Source organism: Streptopelia decaocto, assembly GCF_964273445.1.
Source record: "Streptopelia decaocto genome assembly, chromosome: 12".
Classification (NCBI taxonomy): Eukaryota; Metazoa; Chordata; class Aves; order Columbiformes; family Columbidae; genus Streptopelia; species Streptopelia decaocto.
The window spans coordinates 17,334,015-17,357,410 of NC_138667.1; the positions used below are offsets into that span (position 1 = coordinate 17,334,015).

Below are 23,396 nucleotides of genomic sequence, written 5' to 3' on the forward strand. Positions count from 1 at the left end.
TCCTGTTCTCCAGCTGAACCCCCCAGGTCCCTCAGCCGCTCCCATCACACTTGTGCTCCAGCCCCTCACCAGCTCCGTTCCCTTCTCTCAACTCGCTCCAGCACCTCAAGGCCTTTCTTGGCACCCAAAACTGCCCCCAGGATTCGCGGTTTGGCCTCCCCAGTGCCCAGCACAGGGACGGTCCCTGCCCTGGTCCCGCTGGCCACACCAGCGGTGCTGTCCCCGGGCAGACCCCGTTGCCGCCCCTGCAGCCGGTGCCGTCCCCGCCCGCTCCGCAGGGCCCGGCCTCGCACGGGGCCGCCCGCGCTCCCGCTGCCGCCGCAGCAGCGGGATGGCGGGGGGGCCGAGCCCGGGAAGGGCCGGGGCTGAGCTCCTGTGCCGGGAGCCAGGGGGCCGGGGTGCCTGGGCCCGGGGGTGCCCGGACTCGCCGGCCGAGCCCTCGGGGGCTTCACGACCCCAGCCCCGCTTCCCGCGGCCCCGGCCCCGGCCCCCGCCCTGCCCGCCGCCCCGCCCCGGGCCCGGCCGGCCCTTGTCCCCGCCCCGGCCTCCTCCTCCTCCTCCTCCTCCCGCCGCCATGTGGGGCCGGCGGGGCCGCTGGGCCGGGCGCGGCGGCGCGGAGGAGCTGCGGGCCCGGCGGCGGGAGCGAGAGGCAGGTCCGGACCCAGGGGTGCGGGGGGGTTTGCGGGACCCCGCGGGCACCGGGGCCGCTGCTGGGAGCCCCGCGGGCGCCAGCGCTGCCCCGCAGCGGGACCAGCCGGGGCCCGGGTCGCCGCGCATCCCGGGGCGGTTGGCAGCTCTGGGCTGCCGGCCCGCTCGGGAAAGCGTTTCACAGCCGTATTTGTCTCTAATCCGCGTGGCTTTTCTGCCCTGGGTGCCCCTGCGGTTTGGGCTTTGCAAGGTCTCCCCCGGATAAACCAGCCCTGGGTCCCTCCGGGTGCAGCCCCGCGGTCCCCGCGGCCCGTCCTGCCGCTCTGCCCGGCCTGGCCTCGCACCTTGACCCGCACCCGGCCCCGGGCGCGGTCTGAACGCGGCCGCTGCCCCGCGGGACCGGCTCGGCGCTGCTCCCTGACACAGGGAACTGACGGTGTTTGGTGGGATGGAAAAGCGGGTGGTGACGGGACCGGTTCCACGGCAGCTCTCAGGAGAGCCCGGCGGCAGGAGCAGCTGGTCAGCAAGCGGCTTCTGCGGGAGGACAGCGCAGCAGAGGAGGGTGGACGGGATGGCGCAGACATCGTGCCGGACCCTCTCTCGGAGGACGAGGTGAAGAGCAATGGTGTTCTCCGTGGTGATGGGGTCCCTGGGGTCTGCCCCAGCCCCTGGGCATGTGGAGCAGCCCGGGTGGCGGGTTTGGGAGGGTTTTCTGAGTCACTGCCAGACATGGTGAGAAACAGGTGCTTTGCGACCATCTTTGTGCCCGGGGTTTCTTTGCCTCCAGGATTAACGGGATGAAATCTTCACCTTGGCACTGCTTGAAATTCACCCATCTTTTCATTTTCGGATAGGTTCTTGAGCTGCTCAGAGGCATGCAGAGAGGTTCAGAGGACAGGAAAGGATCGCTCAGCCGCCTGCGCCACGCTCTGCAGAACAAGGACACTCAGCAGAAGTTTGTCAGGTCAGCCTGGGTTGGGCACCGCGTGGCTGGGCACGTCCAGAGTGGCCCTTTGTCGCAGCCGTTGTGCGGGTGAGCTGCTGTGTGGCCGAGGGTGGGAAGGCAGGAGGTGACAGCGGCCGTTGCGTCCCGCCAGGCTGGACGGCAGCATCCGGACGCTCGTGGGGCTCTTCACCAGCAGCCTGGCTGACGTGCAGATGGAGGCCGCGCGCTGCCTGCACGAGCTGTCCCACTCCAGCGACCCCGCTGTGGCTGAGGCCTGTCTGCCAGTGACCTCCTATCTCCTCACCTACCTCTCCGGACACAGCGTTGAGTTCACGGTAAGATCCGTGCGCGTGTTTGCTTGCAGCTCTGGCACCTGATAATCCTCTGGTAGCAGTTGGGCGCTGACCTCCTTTGGCCACCCCCAGCCTAACAAGGCTGACATAGGAGCGCTGGTGGGAAGGGGTGCTCTGGAAGGCTCCAGTCCAACCTTCCCGTTGGAGCAGGACTGTCCCCAGTGCTAGCCCAGGGCAGCGTGGCTTTGTTTTGGAAATACAGAGACCCCCTTCACTGTGTCCCATCCCAACGCCAATACGAGTTTGTTTCCATCGTGTTTGCACCTCCTTCCAGGCGGCTGCAGCCTGCTCTGAGAATCAGAGAGTAGAAGCATTTTGGTTGGAAGGGACCCTTAAGATAGAGTCCAACCATAACCCACCCCTGGCACTGCCCCATGTCCTGAGAACCTCATCTCCGTCTGTCCACCCCTCCAGGGATGGTGACTCCAGCACTGTCCTGGGCAGCCTGTTCCAATGCCCCACAGCCCTTTGGGGAAGAAATTGTTCCCCAGATCCAGCCTCAACCTCCCCTGGTGCAACTTGAGGCCGTTTCCTCTCGTCCTATCACTTGCTATCTGGGAGAAGAGACCAACACCCTCCGTGCTTAAATACTCCCAAGCCTCATCCAGGCCGGGCAAACCCTCCTGCCGCAGCCCAGGACACACTGGTTTGCCACATTTGCGATGGCCGGTTCATCTCCAAGCCCGGTTTGCGGAGGCAGGGGGACATTTGGGGACTGCAGGCTGCGGCAGCAGGACTCCATCGTCAGACGGAGGGCCGGGACGGGGGCACCTTGGCGTCTGTGTGGTGGGTAAAGCAGGAACACCAGGTGCAGGGCAGTTCAGGGCAGTCACCATGGAAAGGCTGTGGAATGAGAGGGGTCTTGGGGAAACATCGTAGCAATAATTAGAAGCCTGAAAAATCTCCAAAGTAGAAGCGATCAGACCCCAACCTGAGCCAGATAGAAAAAGGATAAACTGAAGCTGATCCAGCTGGGAATGGGGTAGCTGGAGAGCCTTGAAGTTTCCATCTATGTTTACCCCTCTGAATGTGGCTTCAGCCGCGCTCAGGGGACGTGTGTGCCCCGGTCCCGGGGTGCAGGCGATGAGGGGCAGCCCAGAGGAGGTGACCTGCTGTTCTGGGGTGTTGCAGGAGCTGTGTTTGTACACGCTGGGGAACCTGGTGGTGGAAAGCGAAGCTGTGAGGAAGCAGCTTCTGCCTCAGGGCATCATTCCAGTGCTGGCATCCTGCATCCAGGTGGGTGAAATAGCTCAGCTGCGCTTCCCCTGCCCCAGAAAGAGCCTTTTCTGATGCCCTGCAGGCGCTGGCTGAGGGCACGGAGGTACCAGCCACCTTCCCGCTGTGGGCACAGACCCCTGCCCAGGGCTGTTCCTTGCGGGTAAATGTCTCTGTGGGCTCTCCTGCGCTCCATTTTCGGGGCTCAGGTCATCACCTTGTGCTCTTCTCCAGCTGAACCTCTCTCATGCACAGCTGCGGCTGTCAGATGGGGAGCTGCAGGCTCTCCCCTCGGTACGGCTGGGCTGCAGCGGGCAGATGAGGCCGACACAGAGGGGAGGGCTGTGGGGTGCAGATCTGCGTGCCCAGAGCAGCTCTGCTGCCGTGTTTGGGCTCTGGGATCCCTACAGCTGCAGCTGTGTGAGCCCAGGGAGAGGGACAGCGCAGCTCTGGTGTGGCCACAGCTTGCTCTGTCACTGCGGTCCCCTCTGTGCCCCCAGGCGCGGGCAGACCGCGCGCTCGGCTGCCCGGTTTGGCGTTACAGAGGAGTGGCGCAGCGCGGCCCTGCCAGGCGGCGTTAGCCGTGCTCTGTTTGATTGCAGTCCCCGCACGAGGCGGTGCTGGAGGGTCTGGGTTACGTCCTCTCGCAGCTGCTCCAAGCCAAGGAGGCCCCCGCAGAGATCGTACCGTGAGTCCCACCCTTGTCACCCTCCGTCGGGACGGGCCCTGGGGCCTGGTGTGGTATTTGTGTGCCAGGGACAGCGACACCTTTCCCATCCCAGTGATGTTAATAGTTCAGAGCAGAATCTTACCAGGACTGCGGATGTTTTGCTGCAGATCAGGGCGCGGGGCTTGACTCTTTTCCCTCAGCCTCATCGGAGCAGACAGCTCTGGTATTTCGGTAAAGGACAGTGTTGAGCAGGGCAGGCTTGCAGGGAAATTCTGGCTGTGTTCCTCCTGCGAAGGAAAAGATCAGCTTGACAGGCCCCAGTGCCAAAAATGTGACCCCAGCCATGATGTCCTGAGCGCCCCCAGGCCCTGCCATGGACGGGGGGGTTGTTTTGGGCATCAGCGCTGCCCGGCGCCACAGCCTGGGCTCGGAGCCTCTTCCAGGTGTGGTTTTAGAGCATGTGGCCCCCAGTATGAGAGAGAGCAGCTCCTGCTTGGTGGCCAGGGCCAGTGTCCCCCCGTCACCTGTCTGTCCTGGCTGTGCCTGTGCTAACTCTGCCGTTCTGCCCCCAGCTTGGTTCTGGACTCTGTGCTCCCCCAGCACATGCTGCGACTGGTTTGTTCTGGTCTCAAGGCTGGGACAGGAGCAGCCGTGGAGTTTGCGTGGTGTCTCCACTACATCGTTTGTAGGTAAATGTGCTTTCCTCCTCGTTTTGAGTTCCCTGAGGGCAGCCAAACAGAGAGGCACGAGGGCACGGGTTCCTGCCAGGGCGCCTGGATTGCCACCGCTCGCCCCTTTCCCTTGGGAACGCAATTCCCTGCCACCCGGGGCATTCCTGCTCCGCCATCCGAGCACACATGTGCTATTTGCAGGGTCACCATGTTCTTTGTGGGTGATAAATCCGAGGAGGCTGTTCCCAGTCCTCTGAACCCCCCCAGTTGCCTCCCTGTGTCAGGAGTTGCCCCCCACGATCCCCAAGGCAAGTTCCCTGGCTCCTGGAGCTCTGGGTTGCCCAGTGTCCCCTGGCCAGGCTGGCTGCCACCAGCGGTCCCTCCTGCCTCGGCGCAGCTCCTCCGGTGTCACCTTCGAGCAGCCCCAGCAGAGACACAGGCACCTGTGGGCACTCAGGTGGATCGGGGCTGGTGTTTTCAGAGCCACGCGGATAATTCCAGTGGATCTGTTTGCCAAGGGCTTTTCAACTTTCTTGTCAGCTCAGAGGCAGCTGCTGTTCGAATGTGGAACAAGCCCTGTGCTGGTTCAGCAGAGCGCTCTGAATTGCCAGGCGCTGTTGTTTGGCGAGGGCTACAGCTGTTTTCCCCGAGGGGCGAGGGTGACCGTGCTGTCCCTTCCCTTTGCAGCCACACAGCCGATGCGGCACTGCTGTCCCTGGGCACCCTGCCTGCCCTCACCGCGCTCCTGCTCGACCTGGCTTCCGAAATCCCCCCGGATGCTCCCGAGGGCCTGGAGCTGGTGAGAGGCGGGCAGGACGCGCTGGTCCCGGCGCTGCGTGGGGACCGGCCCGGCTGCAGGGCTCTGTGTTTGCCCCGTCACAGCTCGTCTGCCCGGTGCTGCGGTGCCTCAGCAACCTGCTGGCGGGGGACACGGGCTGCCAAGGCCAGATCCGGGACGAGCGCCTGCTGGTCGCCCTCTTCCTCATCCTGCAGAGCTTCCTCCAGCAACATCCCTTCATTGTTCAGGAGGGTCTGTGGCTGCTCAACAACCTCACAGGTGAGCGCCCGTGGGGCTGGGACCTGCCCGGCGGTGTCTTGTCTACAGAGACCTCGACTGTACTGATATGTTCCTCGTCTCCCACCCCAGCAGACGAGCCCTTCTTCTGCTCTGCTCTGCTCGCCCTGGACTTGCTCCCGGCCCTGCTGCAGCTCCTGCCGTGCTCCCCGATGGCCGCTGCGTTGGTAAGAACTCGTTGGGCGTTCAGGAACACGAACCCCGCACACACGATGCTCAGGGTGGAGGTTGGCTGGGGGCAGCAGCAGCTCGGCAGAAGGTCTCGTGTCATGGCAGTGTCACCATCTGCGTCCCCTGAGGTCACTGTGTCCGTACTGATGATTGATGGAGCCTTGTCCCAGCAGAAGAGGGGTCCTGAAGCAGATGTTCCCAGATGAGCAGGCCCGGGGAGGCTGCGGCCACCTGCTTTCAAACAACTCTGAAGCTCTGGGGAGATGCTGTACCCTGGGTGGGGATGGAGAAGGCTTCTTCTTGTCAATCATACTCCGGGCTGCATTCCCAGCCCCATGGGCAGCAGGTTTGGGGGGAACCTGCCCCTCTGCTCCGCTCTCTGAGACCCCCCTGCAGTGCTGGTCCAGCTCTGGGTCCTCAGCACAGGACACACATGGACCTGCTGGAGAGGGGCCAGAGGAGCCACAGGAATGATCCAAGGCTGGAACAGCTCTGCTGGGGGACAGGCTGAGAGAGCTGGGGGGTTCAGCTGGAGAAGAGAAACTCCGGGGAGACCTTACTGCGGCCTTTCTGGACTTAAAAGGGGAGGATAAGATGGGGACAGACTTTTTAGCAGGGCCTGTTGTGATAGGACATGGGGTGATGGTTTTACTGAAGGAGGGAGATTCAGGCCAGACATGAGGAAGAAATTGTTGGCCCTAAGGGTGGTGAGAGCCTGGCCCAGGTTGGCCAGAGAGGTGATGGATGAACCATCCCTGGAGACATCCCAGGCCAGGCTGGACGGGGCTCTGAGCAACCTGAGCTGGTGAAGATGTCCCTGCTCATGGCAGGGGTGGCACTGGGGGAGCTGGGAAGGGCCCTTCATCCTAAACCATTCTGTGATTTTGAAGAGCATTCACAATCCAGGTGGTTGGTGGGCATGTGGCTTTGGGGAAGCACCTGGTGGGACCTCCGGGAGGACACGGGGAATTCTCTGGAGCCCCCCGAGGCCATGGGGAACCTGCCTGCTAACAAAGCGCACGTCACTCACTCCCTCTCTTTTGCTTCTCATTCCAGGTCCTGACGATTCTGTGCAATATCGCAGAGAAGGGCCCAGCCCTGTGCCGGCAGCTGCACCAGGCTCTGCCCCTGCTGCTGCCCGCGCTGGCACTGCCCGACCCCCAGGCCGTGGGGCAGGGCCTGGAGCTGCTGCACCTGCTCTTCCTGCACTGCCCGGAGGTGAGCGCACAGCTGCCCGCCCCTATCAAGCATCCCTGGGGATGGGGATTATTATTGTTTAATTAACAGTGCCTGTAGGCACTGCCACACAGCCCCTGCTCCCCAGACATGAGCCTGCAGGGCGGCACTAGGGGGGAGAGGGTGGAAGGCCTGCACTGAACAAGACTCTTTTGGGGTGGGTTTTACCCTTTGAGGTTATTTTGGGGGGATTCTTTTGACTCAGCTGTGCTTACGTAGAGCTCTGTGCATTCCCACCCAGCGAGCAGCGTGGCTGGATATACGTGACTGGGGATGACAGTGTGTGGTGGGCTCTGGGGATCCCCGGGCAGCACCGCGGGGGCTCAGGGCACACGGGCCCAACCAGGCAGCTCTCACCCCTCTCTCTCGCCCAGGTGGCTGCCGATTTCATCAGGCAAGGCGGGCAGCAGGCCCTGGAGCAGCACCAGAGCAGTCCAGTGCTCCAGGAGCGGGCGCGAGCACTGCTGGACATGGCCAGGCAGCCCCCGGGAGCATCCACCGCCGGTCCCTGCCACAGCACAGCGTTTGCCTTCCCCTAGGCCTCCCCCTGCGCTCCCCGGAGGAGCGAAGCATTTGTTCCCTGTGTCCAGCTTTCCTGAGGGCTGCTCAGGGCTCTGACCGCCAGCAGCAGCGCGCAGGCTGCCCCGCGCGTCCCCGGAGCTCGGTGCGGCCGCAGAGCCGAGCTGCAGCCGGGCCACGGAGCCGGGCGTGGCTGGTGAACAAACCTGCCGCATCAGCCCTTCCCTCAGCAGCTACTTTGGGCGTTAAACCCAACACACGAAGCCCAGGGTAAGCACGTTGCATTTATACAATTGATAAGTTAAAGAGACATGTTACACAGTAAAGATCATCAGTCATGTCTTCAGCACGCACGTTTACTGTCTGTCTTCACGCTTTGCTTTTCACAATGTCCTCCAAGACCTTGGCCACCTGGTCCACGGTGAGGTTGTCCAGTGACACGCTCTTCTCCTTACCAAACTCTGCAGGAAAGACAGAGGATGAGAGAGGGGGCAGGTGCCTTGGTCCTTCTCTGGCGCAAGAGCACCCCAAAGCCCAGCTTTAGGTTTCACAAGCAGCATTAGCATCACAGCCTGGGCTCCTGTCACCCCCATTTCGCACCCACCACCCCCCAGGTGCCTCCCTGTGCCCCAGTTATCGCTGCCACCTTCTCTGCTCTCAGCCTTTCCCTCGGAGAGAAGCCAGTGTGGTCTCACACATTTCCTCACCTCTTGGTTCACTTTTGCTGCACAGCAGCTGGGCAGAGACCACCACGGCACCCCAAAGTGACCAGGCGGCTCTCAGCCCGCTCACCCTGAGATGCAGTAAAGCGGTGCTGAAAACCTCGCTGTTCCCACAGCTTCCCCCACCCTGCCGGGCACATACAGACCAGACCCAGCGGCTCTGCTGTCCCATGCGCTGACACTGGGAAACTGGTGCTCAAAGAGCCATTGTGTGTCTTCAAAATAAAGTTTCTAAATTATTTTTGCCTATTCCCAGGCAACAAAGCCTTTACAGAGGAGCTTTTCTTCTTGGCATTTGGGCATCTGGGCAGGAACAACCCCAGGTTCCAGTATAAGTTGGGGAACAACCTGTTGGAGAGCAGGGTAGGGGAAAGGGACCTGGGGGTCCTGGGGACAGCAGGGTGACCATGAGCCAGCACTGGGCCCTTGTGGCCAGGAAGCCAATGGTGCCTGGGGTGGGTTAGAAGGGGGTGGTCAGTAGGTCAGAGAGGTTCTCCTGCCCCTCTACTCTGCCCTGGGGAGACCACACCTGGAATATTGTGTCCAGTTGTGGCCCCTCAGTTCCAGCAGGACAGGGAACTGCTGGAGAGAGTCCAGCGCAGCCACCAAGATGCTGAAGGGAGTGGAGCATCTCCCGTGTGAGGAAAGGCTGAGGGAGCTGGGGCTCTGGAGCTGGACAAGAGGAGACTGAGGGGTGACTCATTCATGGGGATCAATATGGAAAGGGGGAGTGTCAGGAGGATGGAGCCAGGCTCTTCTGGGTGACAACCAGTGACAGGACAAGGGGCAATGGGTACAAACTGGAACACAGGAGGTTCCACTGAAAGATGAGAAGAAACTTCTTCCTGGTGAGGGTGGCAGAGCCTGGCCCAGGCTGCCCAGGGGGTTGTGGAGTCTCCTTCTCTGCAGACATTGCAACCCGCCTGGACACCTTCCTGTGTAACCTCATCTGGGTGTTCCTGCTCCATGGGGGATTGCACTGGATGAGCTTTCCAGGGCCCTTCCAACCCATGACATTTTGGGATTCTGTGATTTCACTGAGAACACAGTGAAAACAAAACTTTTTTTTTTTTTTTTATATGAACCCTACATGGGCGGGAGGTCACAGACACGAGCTGCCAAACCGCCTCCCGAGCTGCAGCTCCCTCTGTGTCCCCGAACCCGAACCCCCCGGCACCCGCGGCCCCGCTGGAGCGGCCGAACCCGGGGACACCCGCACGCACCGTAGCGAGCCCAGAGCCTGGGCTGCACCCCCGAGCACTCGCGGATCAGGATGGGGAAATCCGGGTTCGCCTTCTTCAGGGTCACGTAGTGCTGCTCGATGAAGTCTCTGCGGAGGAAAGGAGGGATGAGCGGCGGGTCCCCGCGCTGAGCCCGCCGAGCCAGACAGGCTGAGGCCAGACCCCGGCCCCGCTCACCTGGCGCCGCGGCTGCCGGCCGAGCGCTGGCACAGGTGGATGCGCAGCTCCCGCAGCCCGCGGCCCAGCCCGGCCCCGATCCCCTTCACAGCGGCCGCCGCCATGTTCTCTCCGCTCCGGGCAACAACACGGGGGCGGGGCTTCGGCGGCGGCCAATCGCAGCGTCCGCCAGTGACACATCCGTCAATCGCTGTGCCCGGCGCCCAGCGGCTGGCCAATGCGGACAGGAGGGCGGGTTGAGTGGCCGCGGGGTGCGCTGGGAGCGGCGGTGCGGAGGGGCCGCGGAGTGAAGCGCGATGCCGGAGCGCGACAGTGAGTGGGGTGGGGGACACGGGGGTACACGGACACCCCGGGACTGGAATATCCGGCCCTGGGGCGGGCGGTGCTGCGGCACTCGGGGGAGCTGAGGAGCGGCGCGGTGGAGCGGGCGGTGCAGGCCCGGCCCGGCCTGGGGGCCCTTGCTGGGGGAGCTCCCGGGGTGGCGCTCCGGGCGGGGACACAGCGCGGGTGTTGGGGTGACAGTGACACCGTGGATGGGGTCACGGGGCGTGCCTGGGGATGCGAGGGCAGCTCCGAGGGGTGGGATCCGGGTGTGGGGACACCCCCAGGGAGGCACCAGGACCCCCCAGGGAGGGCTCAGGGACACTCGCGTGGGCGTGGCAGGGTCTCGCTATGGGCAGTGACACCAGGATCCCCGTGTCCCTGTGCCCCAGTGAGGCCAGCCCAGGGTATTCAGTTTGGTGGGGGGTGGGGGTGCTGCTGCCGGGTCGTGGGCTGGGGGCACCGCGGGGGCTGGAGGGGTTCACGACTCTGAGCGCTCCCCTGTTCCCCAGATGAACCGTTCTCCAACCCTCTGGCCCCTGATGGCCACGATGTGGACGACTCGCACTCCTTCCACCAGTGAGTATGGTACTGGGGCACTGGGGCGGGACTGGAGTCACCGAGTGTCCCGAGTTGGGAGGGACCCACACAAGGATCATGGAGTCCAACTCCTGTCCCTGCACAGGACACCCCTCAGGTCACACCATGAGGACGTTGTCCAGTCTCTTCTTGAACACTGTCAGGTTGGGGCCGTGACACCTCCCTGGGGAGCCGGTTCAGTGTCCAGCACCTCTGGGTGAAGAACCTTTTCCTCATGTCCAGCTGACCCTCCCCTGGCACATCTTCTGCCATCCCCTGGGTTCTGTCACTGTCACAGAGAAGAGCTCAGCCCTGCCCCTCCTGCTCCTACTGAGGAACCTGCAGCCCTGTGAGCTCTGCCCTCAGTCTGGTGACTGTGGGCTGGAGCGGGGCTGTGGGACCGCAGGCAGGTTCCCCATGTAGCGGGTGGGGGTGACAGGTGCGCTGCAGCCTCCTGGCTCCTTCCACCGGGACCCCGTGCCCGACTCCATCACACAAGACTCGCTGGCAAACCCTCTGCCTCCTCGGACCCGTCAGGCTGCCGGAGCTCGCTGGGAGGTGACGGTTTCTGTTTCCCCTTTTCCTTGCAGGTCCAAGCTGACAAATGAAGACTTCAGAAAGCTTCTTATGACCCCGCGGGCTGCGCCAACATCTGCGCCACCATCCAAATCTCGCCACCATGAGTGAGTAGGACTCTGTGGGACAAAGTGGAGTGCCCTCCCTCTGGGGCTCTGCTCCTGCGTGACTCTCACCCCCTGTGCTCTGCAGTGGATTATTTAAAGGGGCTTTTGATAAAGAGTGTGCAGCCGGGGCCTGAGGAGCAGACCTTGGCCTTTCTTTGTGGTTGCGTCCATGCGGGGTGCACATTAACTAGAGAAACAGGGGCGTCAGGACTGTTTTAAATAACAGAGGAAATCTTTTATGGCTCTTAAGATGCTTTGTGCAGGAGACAGATTAAAGTTTGTTCTGTAAAAATGGGTGCTTTCCCCTCCTCTCCCTGCTGACAGAGTGGACTTAGGGAGAAATGGGACTGTGCTGTTCCCCTCTTTGAGTGTCTCGGTGCGCTGCTGTGTCTGAGGGACGGTTCTGTCTCGCAGCCTCTGTCTGTGTGGCTCTGCAGCCTGTACATGTGTTTTCTCGCCCTTTTCCAGGATGCCCCGGGAGTACAATGAAGATGAAGATCCAGCTGCTCGCAGAAGGAAGAAGAAAAGGTAAATGGGGAAAGCAACGCATCAGGACTTGTGTATGCACGTTGTGTCCGTCCCATGGAAGCAGCTTCTGAGCTCTGAGGCTACCAAAGGTGGATTGTTTTGGGGCTTTGAAGCCAAGCACAGGGAGAAGAGCTCGGATTGAGTGACTGTCACTGCTTGTGGGAACAAGTGTGGGAGGGCGGCAGCAGGACAGGCGGAGCAGGAGAAGCTCTGGGGTGTCTGGCGGAGCAGAGCAGTGGTGGGATGTCCGTTGGGGCACAGCTGGGCAGCAGGGCTGCACTGCAACTTTTCCCTTTCCAAGAGGACACTGAGCTCCTCTTCGCAGAGCCTTGGAACAGCAGCGTCACCTCACCTGGTGCCCTCCAGGCATGTTGTGTCCAATGGTGCTCTAGTATGTTTTTTGGGGAAGGGGTTGGGAGCAGAACAGACACATGTGGGTTTGTGGGGACTGTTACCTGACTGGAACATCAGAAGCGTGAACCTGTTGCTCTGACACCGAGTTGTTTTTCCAACCCCAGCTACTACGCAAAGCTGCGCCAGCAGGAGATCGAGCGCGAGAGGGAGTTGGCTGAGAAGTACAGGGATCGAGCCAAGGAGAGGAGAGATGGTGTGAACAAGGACTACGAGGAGACGGAGCTGATCAGCACAACTGCCAACTACAGAGCTGTGGGGCCCACGGCAGAGGCGTACGTCACCCCACGGCACCGCCCTGGCTTGGCGTTCTGCTCCAGAGGGGCTTCCTCCTAACTGGCTCCGTTTTTGTTGGACAGGGATAAATCTGCAGCGGAGAAGAGGAGACAGTTGATCCAGGAGTCCAAGTTCTTGGGTGGTGACATGGAGCACACTCACTTGGTGAAGGGTCTGGACTTCGCGCTGCTGCAGAAGGTGAGCACGGACATCACTGTGCAGGCAGGGAGGGTGGGAGTTGCCGCTTAGGGTTGGATTTCTCTTTCTGGGAGAGATTGATGAGGGGCTGGGGAGCTGGTGGAAGTGGCCTTACTGGTTCTGATGGGCGGCGGTGGCATGGATTGGTCTGTAACGGATGGATTTGCTCTGCGGCCAGGTACGGGCTGAGATTGCCAGCAAGGAGAAGGAAGAAGAGGAAATGATGGAGAAGCCCCAGAAGGAAACTAAGTGAGTGGTTGAGGATTTTGCTCTCCTGCATGCAGCTGCCTCCCAGAGAGGAGGATGCAAAGGGGGCACACACTTAGCATAATACTTTGGTTTCTTTTCTCTTTCTGTTCAGGAAAGATGAAGATCCTGAGAACAAAATCGAGTTTAAGACCCGGCTAGGTAAGGCTGTGTGGATGCGGCTGTTCCCCACCTTTTATTGTGGGAGAAATGGTGAACGGGGGAATGAAAACCTTTAGTCATTGGAAGGGGGAGAGTCTGAGGTGTAGGTGTCCTGAATTCGGGGGCTGGAGGAAGCATGGGGGGACGATTCTGGTGTTTGTGATCAATTAAATACACTTCACTTGGGGCTTGTCCATTGCTCTCCTGTGAACAGCTCTCCCATGCATTCCCTTCCCTCCAGGTCGCAACATCTACCGCATTCTGTTCAAGAGCAAGGCCTACGAGCGGAACGAGCTGTTCCTGCCGGGCAGGATGGCCTATGTGGTGGATCTGGACGACGAGTACGCCGACACCGACATCCCGACCACGCTGATCCGGAGCAAAGCCGACTGCCCCACCATGGAGGTACCAGCCAGCAGCCGGGCTGCCCCACCGCGTCACTCTGAGCTCTCTGACAAGGAGTCATCCTCTCCCTTGGGGGTTTCTCTTCCAGGCACAGACCACACTGACCACCAACGACATTGTCATCAGCAAGCTGACGCAGATCCTCTCCTATCTCAGGCAAGGGACCCGCAACAAGAAGCTGAAGAAGAAAGACAAAGGTAGGAGCTGAGGTGAACCAAGCAGAAGGATTTAGCACTGGCAGCATACCCTGAGAGAAGGGATGTGTTTAGTTCGCTGTGTTCCCCTGCGCTGTGAGGCAGCGGACTCAGAGGAGGGATTTCTTACAGCTCCCAGGGTGCTGTGTCCTGCAGGCAGCAGCTGCTCAGTGGCAGGAGTGCAGGGGACTGACTGCTGAGAAATGACATCTGTGACGGTGGCTCCTGCTGCTCCGCTTCTCCTGGTTGAGGGCCAGGTGCTTGGGGAAATGTCCCCTACTGGAGAGGGACACAGTGGCTTCCTGAGGGGGATGTGGTAACCAAAGGGAAAGTGGGGACACCCTCCAGATCACCACTTCTGGGGCTTGGAAGCCGGACCAGGGACAGGGAAAGAGCTGCTCATAGCACCCACTTGTGCGTTAAGCCTGATTCTGACACAAACTGAAACAATCCAGGTGGAAGACTTCAAAACTTCCAGTGGAAATGGGGTGCAGAGCAAGGGGTGAGACAGTTTGATTTGTGGTCAGACTACAGCCAGAAATTACTCACAAGACATGGAACCTGTGCACTCTGAGGTTAAATGGAATTGAGCACTTTTTTCTTTAGAGGAAAGAGCGAATAAGAAGAAAATGGTATTACTTGATGGCAGCAATTATAAACCTTAGAAAGTGTCTGTAGCTTAGTTGCTGAACCCAGTGGAACAGCTCTATTCCGAGTTGTTTGGTACTGTGTGTCAGGGCGATTCTTGGCGGGATTGCAACCAGGTGGCAGAGTGGATGATGAGGCTCTCACTGCTCTTGTGTCCTCACAGGGAAGCTGGATGAGAAGAAGCCCCCTGAAGCTGATATGAAGTAAGTGCCTCCCTGCCCACAGGCTGCAGAGTCTCTGCCTTAAGAACATCTGTTTTGTCCCACTGGGTTTGGTGCTTCTGGAGCCAGCTGCCCCTTTGTGCCTGCAGTTTGTAGGACAATGCTGGATGCGAGCTATGGTTTTTATTTCAAGCTTGAGGCAGACAAGGGCTGAGTGTCCTGGTCTGCCAGCAGCAGGTCCAGGCAGCAGAAATGCGGTGATGCCTCTGACAGATGTAGCAGCCAGTTCTGTTGGGCATCTTTGGCTCTGGGGGTTGGTGCTGCGTGCTCATTTATTAGGTTCCAGGTCAAAGCGGGGGTTTGTGGCCTCTTCTCTCACACCACCCATAACTACAGGCTCTTTTCCACTTCTAGCATCTTTGAAGACATTGGGGATTATGTGCCCTCCACTGCGAAGATGCCACGGGAGAAGGAGCGGGAGAGGTACCGTGAGAGAGAGCGTGACAGGGACCGGGAGCGTGACAGGGACCGAGAACGTGACAGGGAGCGTGAGGAGGAGAAGAAGAGGCACAGCTACTTTGAGAAGCCCAAGGCTGATGACGAGGTGAGCCCCTGCTTGAGGAGCCTGGACTGTCCCACCTCATCTCTGCCTTTGGGGAGTGCAGCTGGGGGTTGGTGTGGCCACGCTGGTGGCTTTGGGTGCCTCTGGTCACGATCCCCGACATGTTCAGTGCTTGCTGGGGTCAGTCTCTAGTGTAGGGCTGGTGTGCGGCTGGGCGCTTGTCCTCTCCCTCAGCCAGCACGGCAGGACTTGCACCAGCCAGTGGCGTTGGTGGTTCAGCTCTTGCCATAAACTGTCTTAAGTGGAGCTGCGAGTCCTGCAGCGCTGTCATGTTGCCACTTTCAGCCCCCCTGGCTGACGTGGTATCTCTCTCTTCTTTGCAGCCCGCAGACATCGACAAAGGTGAGTCGAGTGCTGTGGACATTTGAGTGAGGCTGAACGTGTGGGTGAGGGCGTGCGGGGCTGCAGAACTGCTTGGCTTGCTGGCCTGTGTGCCGCCTGCCCTCCCACAGGCTGCCACGACCAGGGGAATTGCCGGGAGGGTTTTGGGTGAAGAGTCTTGTACTTGCAGCCGGCTTGCGTGTGTGTGCAGACCCAACCCTGGCAGCAGAGCAGCTCAGCCTTACCTTGGCTGTAAGCTGAGGAGAGCTCAGGGTCTCCAGGATCAGCCAGACCTGGCCTGGGCATGAGCTGGTTTTGCTGCTCCTCGGTGTTCTCCTGGCTCCTCTTCTACCTCGTGTGTGTCCCGTCCTCCTGTGTGCCCTGTCCTTCTGCCTGTTCCCCTGGCCCAATGAACCAGTCGTGCAGAACGGGGCTTTGCCCAGCCCCATGTGTTGCCTTGAGCTGTTCCTCCCCAAACCTCAGCCTGCTGCTCTCTCTGCCCCAGGACCCGGCTCAGCCAAGGAGCTCATCAAGTCCATCAATGAGAAGTTTGCTGGAGCCACTGGCTGGGAAGGAACAGAGCCATATCCTTTAGCATCTGTGCAGCCGGTGGCTGCGGGGATGGGCATCCGTCCTTCCTTGCTTGGGAAGGCTCTTCCTCTGGCAGCAGAAAAATGCCACCCAGACCTTGCTGCTCGTGTGCCAGGTCCAAGCTCTGCAGCCCCCGATGGGGTTGGGCAGGGCAGGAGGTGGCTCTGCGGCTGCGGTGCTCAGCCCTGAGGTGCACGGTGTTGCTTTCCTTGACTGTTGGCACATTGAAGAAGCCAGAAGATAAGAAGCAGCTGGGGGATTTCTTCGGCATGTCCAACAGCTACGCCGAGTGCTACCCTGCCACGTGAGGAAGCGCTGGGCCCTGTGGGGTGGGAGCAGGGTGTGCCGAGGGGCAGCGAGAACCTCACCATCAGCCCCATGGCTGTGGAGGGGAGCAGGCTTGGCTTGGTCTGGGGTAGCAACCAACTGCTCAAACGCTCCCCCAGTCCCTGGTTGTCGCAGAGCCAGCCTGTTCATACCTGGTCTCTGCTGGAAACGGCTGCCTGGAGGCTGCTGCCCCTCCGTGCCCCGGGGTGGCGGAGAGTCACTGGGTTCCCTGGTAATTCCTGTGCTTGTTGTGCTCTGGCCACAAAGCAGTTCCTGGGCAGGAGAGGAGCAGCTTTCAGCCTGCAGCGTCATCTGAGCATTCGCAGTCGTGGGTGCCCCATGGTACAGCTCACCGGTGGGGCCTGCAGCTGGAGGAGCTTCTCTCTCCTCCTGCAACTGCGTGTGTTTGGTCTGAGGCCATGAGACGGCTCCCACCAGCCTGGCCCTGAGGTCTGGTCATGGAACCACTCCAGACCTTTTCCTTGCTTCTCTTTTCTTTACAGAATGGACGATATGGCTGTGGACAGCGATGAAGAGGTGGACTACAGCAAAATGGATCAGGTATGACGGCACCAGCTTTGGGACCAGCTGGCCAACTAGGTGTCCATGCAGGCTGAGAGGATCCTGCTGGAGAGAAATCGGGCTTGTGCAGGGGGTTTGAATCCCCGGGAGCTGAGTGCTGAATGTGTTTTGGGGTTTGCTGGTCTGCTGTGTGCTTGGGGGTGGGTGGGTTCTATCATCCCGGGGGCAAACGTGCAACAGTCTGGTGCACTTGACCCAGAGGTGTTGGAGTGGTGCTGAGGACACGTTGAGGAGGTTGTTGGTCTATCCCAGCTCCCTCACCCACAGGATCCTCTGTGTGGGGTTTTTCAGGGAGAGAATCTCAGAGCTAAGGCCAGACTGGGTGCACAAGCCTGTTGAACTGGGACCGGTGGGGGGTTGAGATCTTGCCTGGGCACAGGGCTGTGTGAGAAGCCCTGGCCACCTCAGCTGAGGAGCTGCTCTGAGTCGTTCTTTCACTGCAGGGTAACAAGAAGGGACCTCTGGGACGCTGGGACTTCGACACCCAGGAGGAATACAGTGAATACATGAACAACAAAGAGGCTCTGCCCAAGTGAGTGCGGGCTTTGAGACGGGCTGAGGGAGGATTCTGGGAGGGGCTGGCAGTGCTGGCCAAACCCGGGTGCTGGGGGAGTTTAAATCGAGCTGAGGGCTCCCCTGGTGAGGACCTGAGGAGGAGCCGTGGGTGCTGGACCTGGTGGTTTTGCTCTTAGGCCACTTTTGAGGGCTCAGGCCCAGCTGTTGCTGTCAGAGCCCCCGGCTGGCTCTGGAGTACGGGCTCATGGCTGGGCAGACGTATCCATTCCCCCAGCAGCCCGTGGGTGCCCTGCGAGCGCTGAGCTCTGTCTTGGCCCTTCCCCAGGGCGGCTTTCCAGTATGGGATCAAGATGTCTGAGGGACGTAAAACCCGTCGCTTCAAGGAGACGAATGACAAGGCAGAGCTGGACCGGCAGTGGAAGAAGATCAGTGCGGTGAGTGCCCAGTGCTGGGGTGTCATCTCTTCAGGTCACCAGCTGCCAGCAGAGCCCAGGAGAGATCCCACCTCATTCTGCCCTGTCCTAGGCACGGCTCTCTGGTCCAGCCCATGTCCTGGCAGCCATGCGCAGCCAATGGGAGTGTGCAGCAGGGCTGGCTCACTCTAGAAGCTGGATTTGCTCCTTGTGAGGGTGTCAGCCAAATATTTGGAGCTTCAGGACTGCAGAGGCACCAGGAGCTGTTGCCCTGGCAACAGTCCTGGTGGGGGCTTTTTGCTCTGGGCTATGCAGCAGACGAATGTGTCCAAACCCAGCAGCTCTGAGCCATCCAGAGGGGTTTGCAGGACAACCAGGCGTGTTTAGTCGCTTCATTTTCTAACTGGCAAAGCCAGGGGTGTCCTGGTGGGTGAGCTGGCCGTGAGCACCCCAGCAGTATGGGCTGGGCTAGGGGAAGGTGAGAACAGATGGTCCTTGGTGGCCAAAGTGGAGCAAAGGTGGAACAGGCCCAGCTTCTCCAGATTTTGGCAGCTTGGGGACAGCTGTAGCTCACCTCAGCTCGCTCTGGTCTGGCTATGGCTCTCTCCGGGTGGATCTTGCACCCTGTAATCCTACTGCGGCTGGGGGCAGCTAGGTACCCTGAGAGTAACAGGAATTTGTGCTTTCTCTGCAGATTATCGAGAAGAGGAAGAAGTTGGAGGCCGATGGGTCAGTATAGTTGTCTCTGCTCTGGGCTTGGCTGGAGGGCAGTGCTGGGGCCTGGCTGTCCCTCTCACCTGTCGCAGGGGCTGGAGGGGGCAGAGACCTCCCTGCTGCACTCAGCAGAGGGGCTGGGGGGAGAGCAGAGAACTTTTGGTCCCCTTGGGGTTCTCCTGCTCTGCTTGGTGCAGCAGAACCTGCAGCAAACCTCTCCCTGGGTGGGTGCTGAGCAGGTCCCAGGGCTGTGCTGGAGCTCTTCCTTCACCAGAGATTCCTGCCCTGTGCCCCAGGAGCTGTTGCCCCCCTGCCACGGTTCTGTGGGGTGAATCTGTGTCCCTCAATGCTGCGCTCTGGAGGGTAGGGGGACAGAACTGTCTGCCCTGCGTCCTCACCTCCTTCCTACCCTTCTGGCTCTTCCAGGGTTGAGGTGAAGCGGCCCAAGTACTGAAGCCTCCAGCACCATCTATCTCCTCCAGCTCCTGGAACCCCGGCCTGCAGGTTTCTGCCTTCCAGAGCTTGCTGGTGTGCTCTCCTGCCCCCACCCCATCCACTTTCTTTTCTGGCCTGGGCAGTGTGTGCCCCCCGCTGTGTGCTGTGGGGCTGTGCTGAGGCTCTGCCCCCCAGTGTTTGCTGTACGTCATGTGTAAATGTTGTAGCTTTAATAAAAATGAATTAAATTTGTGTACACGTCCATTTGTGTGGGTAGAGAGGCAGCTGCTTGGGCTGGGCTCAGATTAGGAGGGTGCTAGGCTGTTTCTCCCACCTGTGGGGCTTGCATAGGTCTTGTGGGGTGAGTCCTAGATAAGGGGGTTTGTCATAGGAGGCAGCAGCCCCTGTCAAAGACCCGAATAAAATTAACAAATATGCCTGTTTGGGGAAAATACTCCCAGCTGAGCAAACTCTATCTCAGTGGGTGGGGAAGAAGTGGGACCCTCCTGTGGGGTATGAGGAACGGCCTGAAGCCATCTGGGGCAGAGTGTGTGTGATGGGGCCAGCAGGAGGCTGGAACAGCCCCTCTGGCCAAGGGCAGGGATGCTGCTGGGGGACCCTGCCAGGCCCAGCCCTCGAACAGGGTCGGAGTGACGCCGGGTCCCAGTCCCGGGACGCACGGGGAGCCCGCGGGGTTCCCGGGGTGCAAAGCACCTCCCGCTGCCCTACAGGTGGGGAAAGGCCGGGGCGGGTCCCGGCAAAACCGGCCCGAGGTGTCCGCGGGATCGGGCCCCTCGCCGAGAGAGACACCCGGAGCTGGTGACACCGCGAGGTCACCGCTTGGCCACCGCCGGCCCACGCGTGGCCACCGCACCGCGCTACAGGCGCGCCCGGCGGTGGGGCCTGGTTATGTAAATGAGGGGGCGGGGTTATGCAAACGAGCCCCGCGCCTGCGCTCAGCGCCCACCCAGCATGGCGGCGGCCGAGGAGGTGAGCACGTTGGGGGTGGCGCGGCCCCAACCCCGGTTCTGTGGCCCCGCCGGTCCCGGCCCAACCGCCCCGCTCCCCCCAGGGCTGCTCCGAGACCGCGGGCAGGGAGCCGCGCCTGCGGGACACCCCCGAGGACATCTGCTTCGAGGCGACGGCCAACGCCATCGCCCTGCACCCAGCCCGGCCGCTGCTGGCGGCGGGGGACGTGGACGGCGACGTCTACCTGTGAGTGGGGGCTCCGCCGGGGCGGGGGGTGCCAGGTGCCGGAACCGCTGGGCAGTGGCTGTCGGGGCTGCCCCGCTGAGCCCGCCCGGTGCCGGCAGGTACTCGTATTCCTGCACCGAGGGGGAGAACCGGCAGCTCTGGTCCTCGGGGCATCACCTCAAGTCGTGCCGGGACGTGGCGTTCTCCCAGGACGGGCAGAGTGAGTGCAGGGGCTGTGGGGTGGCACGGGGGACGCCGGGGCTGGGGCCACTGACGTGGGTCTCCAGAGCTCTTCACCGTGTCCAAGGATAAGGCCATCCATGTCCTGACCGTGGAGGAGGGACGGCTGGAAACGCGCTTCCCCAAGGCCCATGGGTAGGTCTGCATGGGCAGCTCATCTCAGGCAGTGACTGCTGGGGCAGAGTTCCCATCCGTCCCCTGCCGCTCAGCCCTGGGCCGGGCAAGCAGAGCCCGGAGCATTGTCCCTGATGCTCTGGGTGCTGTTTGACCATGGCACGAGTTGCGATGATGCCAGCGTGGGGCTGGGGTCTCTGCAGCTCTGCCCTCAACTGCGTGCTGCCCATCGACAACCAAATTTTTGCCACGGGCGACGATGGCGGGGGGCTGAAGGTGTGGGATCTGCGCAAGGGTGATGCCATCTTGGAGGCCCGTCAGCAGGAGGAGTACATCAGCGCAATGGCCGTGGATGGTAATGGGAAGATCCTGCTGACCGCCAGGTACCGGGGGCTCCATGGCGCTGGGGCTGGGCTTCACAAGACCCATGCAGGGCCTTCCTTAGGGCTGGCAGGAGCGCCCTGTGTCATGTCCCATGCTCATGATATGCCCCTTCCATCCTGCAGCGGTGATGGCACCCTGGGTGTCTTCAACGTGAAGAGGCGGCGCTTTGAGCTGCTCTCGGAGCCGCAGAACGGGGACCTGACGTCTGTCGTGCTGCTGAAGGTTGGAGCTGGGCCCTGCCACAGAGCGGGGCCCTCTGCGCACCCCAGGTTTCTTGTTCTGCCTTTTCCTTACTGTCCTTACTTTTGCCTAGAGGGGGAGGAAAGTGGCGTGTGGCTCCAGCGAAGGCACCATCTACCTCTTCAACTGGGATGGCTTCGGGGCTGCCAGCGACCGCTTCGCGCTGAGGGCTGAGTCCGTTGACTGCATGGTCCCCATCACGGACAGCATTGTCTGCGTGGGCTCCCTGGATGGAGTCATCAGGTCAGGGGGACTGGACGGGACGGGGAGGGTGCGGGACAAGATCAGCTGTGACCGGGAGCAAGGGGAGGGGGTCACAGCGAGCTGGTGTCGGACCAGGGCTCTGCCTCCCCAGGGCAGTGAACGTCCTGCCGAACCGTGTGCTGGGCTGCGTGGGGCAGCACCTGGGGGAGCCCATCGAGCAGCTGGCGGTGGCCCCGGGCGGGCAGCTCCTGGCCAGCTGTGCCCACGACCAGAAGGTGAAGTTCTGGGACGTGTCTGCCCTGCGGGGGCTGGTGGTGGACGACTACCGCAAGAAGAAAAAGAAGGGGGGCCCGCTGCGTGCGCTCAGCAGCAAGGCGGTGGGCAGCGGGGAGGATTTCTTCGCCGACCTGCGGGACGAGGCGGAGCCGGCGGCGGGGCCGGGAGAGGGCGGTGATGGTGACAGTGACAGTGACAGCGACAGCAGCGGCTGAGCGGCCGCGCCGGGCGGGAGCACCGCATCGCCTCAGCGCGGGGGCGGGGCCATGGGAGGCCACGCCCCGTGGGCGGCCACACCAATGGGGTGCGGCCCTCAGCGGCCACGCCCCGAAGGCGGGGCCAGTCCCGCACGGGAAGATCTGCTGCTACCCCTGGCGGCAGGGAGCTGGCATTCTGATTGGCTGTTGGGGCTGCCACTCAGGCTGCGCTGCAGGGAGTTCTTACGGGACAGAGGGTGTCGGGGGCGGGGCCTGGGAGGGAGTGACCCAGCGGTTCTGGGGTGTGGGGGCCCGGGAGGGGGAGCCTGGGGGTGACTGGGGTGAGGGCTGTCCCTTGAGACGGGGGGGTAATTGGGAGCCCTTGGGGAAGGGGTTGGGGGGATTGGCTCACAGAATGGGGGATCCCTGGTTGTTGGGGGGGGTACATGACGGGGGATGCAGCCGTGGGGGAGGGGGACACGTGGGTACAGCTGGGCTTTGCTGGTGTCTTTGGGGGGACTGGGGCGGGGGGGAAGGAGGTAACGTGACTCCTGTGGTGCCTGACCTGGGCACACAGGTCCGTCCCTCTCCTGAGGGGCTGAATTGTTCCAGTGGGTGCGCTAATTAGACATCCACTCTATTTAAAATAAACCTAGTGCCTTTCAGTTCCTCGTGCCTGGTGGCCATGGTTTGCTTCACCCCAGCTTCCCTGGCACCTGCCTGCAGGATGGGGACAGAGGGGACAGGGTGGCCCTGGGGAGCATCCTGACTTGCAGCTGGTGCTGGAGGGAACTGGGGTTTTCCCAGGGGACGCCCTGGGGCTGGGGGGGGGCTGGCCCTGTGCAAGGGGTGTCACCAGGTCCATGGTGGCTGGTGGCCTGCGGGGGATACAGGGACCGTGGCAGGAGATTGGAACCACCTTCCCTGCGGGCTGGGTGACATCTGCACCCATGGGGTGTCCCTGGCCAGACACATTCTCCTCACATACCACTGTTGATTTCCCCCTGGAAATGTCCAAAAGGCACAGCGGTGTCCCTTGGGTGCTGCCAAAGGGAGATGGAGGGTCCAGATGTGCACCGGAAGGTCCTGGTAGAGCTCTGGGAAGCAGAGAAAGGCACCAAATGGCCTTGAAGCCCCATGGGCCACATCCTAAAGCTCTGGGAAGTCCCTGGGGCACTTGAAAAGCACTGGGTGACTGGGGGTGAGTACAGCATGGCCCTTGGAGGACACATGAAGGCGCTTTGGGGTCCTCTGGTGCTCCACTGCAAAAGCAGCTGGGCAGCATGGAAAGACATGTGGAGTCCCCTTAGGTGCACCAAAATGCACTGAGGACCCTGGTGAGCACAGTGAGGCCCCTGGAGGTCACTGGGGACTAGCCACAAGGCACACGGGACACTCACACAGGTGAAGGGACTAGCAGAGCTCTGGACTCAGTGGCACCCATGTGCTCTCCAAAAGGCACCTGGAAGCCCACGGTGCTCATCAGAAACCACTCGTGGACCACTGGGCATGCTGAAGGGCACTTGGAGGACCCAGAGAAGAGCAGAAAGGTGTTATGGTGAACCAAAGA

General features: G+C 61.4%; 4 protein-coding genes across 7 annotated transcripts in view; 3 read left to right on the plus strand and 1 right to left on the minus strand.

Annotated features, from left to right (window-relative positions):
• The window catches only part of NDUFA2 (NADH:ubiquinone oxidoreductase subunit A2), a 165,750-nt gene extending 155,953 nt beyond the window's left edge, over positions 1-9,797 (minus strand). For 2 of the 3 annotated variants that reach the window (XM_082063524.1, XM_082063525.1), the window contains exons 1-3: positions 9,645-9,797; positions 9,450-9,556; positions 7,859-7,965 (exon numbers count right to left, since the gene is read on the minus strand). In XM_082063524.1, coding sequence (XP_081919650.1) covers positions 7,874-7,965; positions 9,450-9,556; positions 9,645-9,748 — 303 coding nt within the window. In that variant the 5' untranslated portion in view covers positions 9,749-9,797 and the 3' untranslated portion in view covers positions 7,859-7,873. Of the gene's footprint in view, positions 1-7,769; positions 7,966-9,449; positions 9,557-9,644 lie in introns of those variants that run through there. The other variant, XM_082063523.1, reaches the window with a different exon arrangement.
• TMCO6 (transmembrane and coiled-coil domains 6) lies at positions 574-7,636 on the plus strand. Of its 2 annotated transcripts, none has more exons than XM_082063511.1 (12): positions 574-653; positions 1,136-1,260; positions 1,503-1,612; positions 1,746-1,929; positions 3,079-3,183; positions 3,765-3,850; positions 4,405-4,521; positions 5,191-5,302; positions 5,386-5,560; positions 5,651-5,745; positions 6,806-6,967; positions 7,360-7,636. In XM_082063511.1, the coding sequence occupies exons 1-12, from the start codon at positions 575-577 to the stop codon at positions 7,522-7,524; spliced, it is 1,515 nt and encodes a 504-aa protein (XP_081919637.1). In that variant the 5' UTR covers position 574; the 3' UTR covers positions 7,525-7,636. The 2 variants fall into 2 exon arrangements, with proteins under 2 accessions (XP_081919637.1, XP_081919638.1); XM_082063512.1 differs by having other exon boundaries at positions 5,654-5,745.
• Positions 9,798-9,865: 68 nt separating the features above from the next.
• On the plus strand, positions 9,866-19,229 carry IK (IK cytokine). Its single transcript, XM_082063510.1, has 20 exons — positions 9,866-9,956; positions 10,478-10,544; positions 11,135-11,227; positions 11,696-11,755; positions 12,274-12,441; positions 12,526-12,640; positions 12,819-12,889; positions 13,002-13,048; positions 13,290-13,453; positions 13,542-13,650; positions 14,459-14,498; positions 14,871-15,060; positions 15,402-15,420; positions 15,905-15,982; positions 16,213-16,294; positions 16,821-16,878; positions 17,343-17,431; positions 17,741-17,849; positions 18,523-18,557; positions 18,969-19,229. The coding sequence occupies exons 1-20, from the start codon at positions 9,941-9,943 to the stop codon at positions 18,994-18,996; spliced, it is 1,638 nt and encodes a 545-aa protein (XP_081919636.1). The 5' UTR covers positions 9,866-9,940; the 3' UTR covers positions 18,997-19,229.
• A 707-nt stretch (positions 19,230-19,936) lies between these two features.
• Positions 19,937-22,086, plus strand: WDR55 (WD repeat domain 55). Its single transcript, XM_082063292.1, has 8 exons — positions 19,937-19,967; positions 20,050-20,192; positions 20,291-20,391; positions 20,459-20,546; positions 20,729-20,908; positions 21,032-21,131; positions 21,223-21,392; positions 21,505-22,086. The coding sequence occupies exons 1-8, from the start codon at positions 19,950-19,952 to the stop codon at positions 21,842-21,844; spliced, it is 1,140 nt and encodes a 379-aa protein (XP_081919418.1). The 5' UTR covers positions 19,937-19,949; the 3' UTR covers positions 21,845-22,086.
• The last annotated feature ends 1,310 nt before the right edge of the window (positions 22,087-23,396 follow it).

What these genes read in the sequence shown, in the direction of transcription:
- TMCO6 (XM_082063511.1), top strand. Translation starts at nt 575, where the DNA reads ATGTGGGGCCGGCGGGGCCGCTGGGCCGGGCGCGGCGGCGCGGAGGAG. An exon ending in GCCCCCGCAGAGATCGTACC is followed by an intron (nt 3,851 to 4,404) that starts GTGAGTCCCACC and finishes TTCTGCCCCCAG; the next exon opens with CTTGGTTCTGGACTCTGTGC. An exon ending in CTCCCGAGGGCCTGGAGCTG is followed by an intron (nt 5,303 to 5,385) that starts GTGAGAGGCGGG and finishes GCCCCGTCACAG; the next exon opens with CTCGTCTGCCCGGTGCTGCG.
- IK (XM_082063510.1), top strand. An exon ending in GACTCGCACTCCTTCCACCA is followed by an intron (nt 10,545 to 11,134) that starts GTGAGTATGGTA and finishes TTTTCCTTGCAG; the next exon opens with GTCCAAGCTGACAAATGAAG. An exon ending in GTGGGGCCCACGGCAGAGGC is followed by an intron (nt 12,442 to 12,525) that starts GTACGTCACCCC and finishes TTTGTTGGACAG; the next exon opens with GGATAAATCTGCAGCGGAGA.
- WDR55 (XM_082063292.1), top strand. An exon ending in GTTCTCCCAGGACGGGCAGA is followed by an intron (nt 20,392 to 20,458) that starts GTGAGTGCAGGG and finishes GTGGGTCTCCAG; the next exon opens with AGCTCTTCACCGTGTCCAAG. An exon ending in TCCCTGGATGGAGTCATCAG is followed by an intron (nt 21,393 to 21,504) that starts GTCAGGGGGACT and finishes CTGCCTCCCCAG; the next exon opens with GGCAGTGAACGTCCTGCCGA.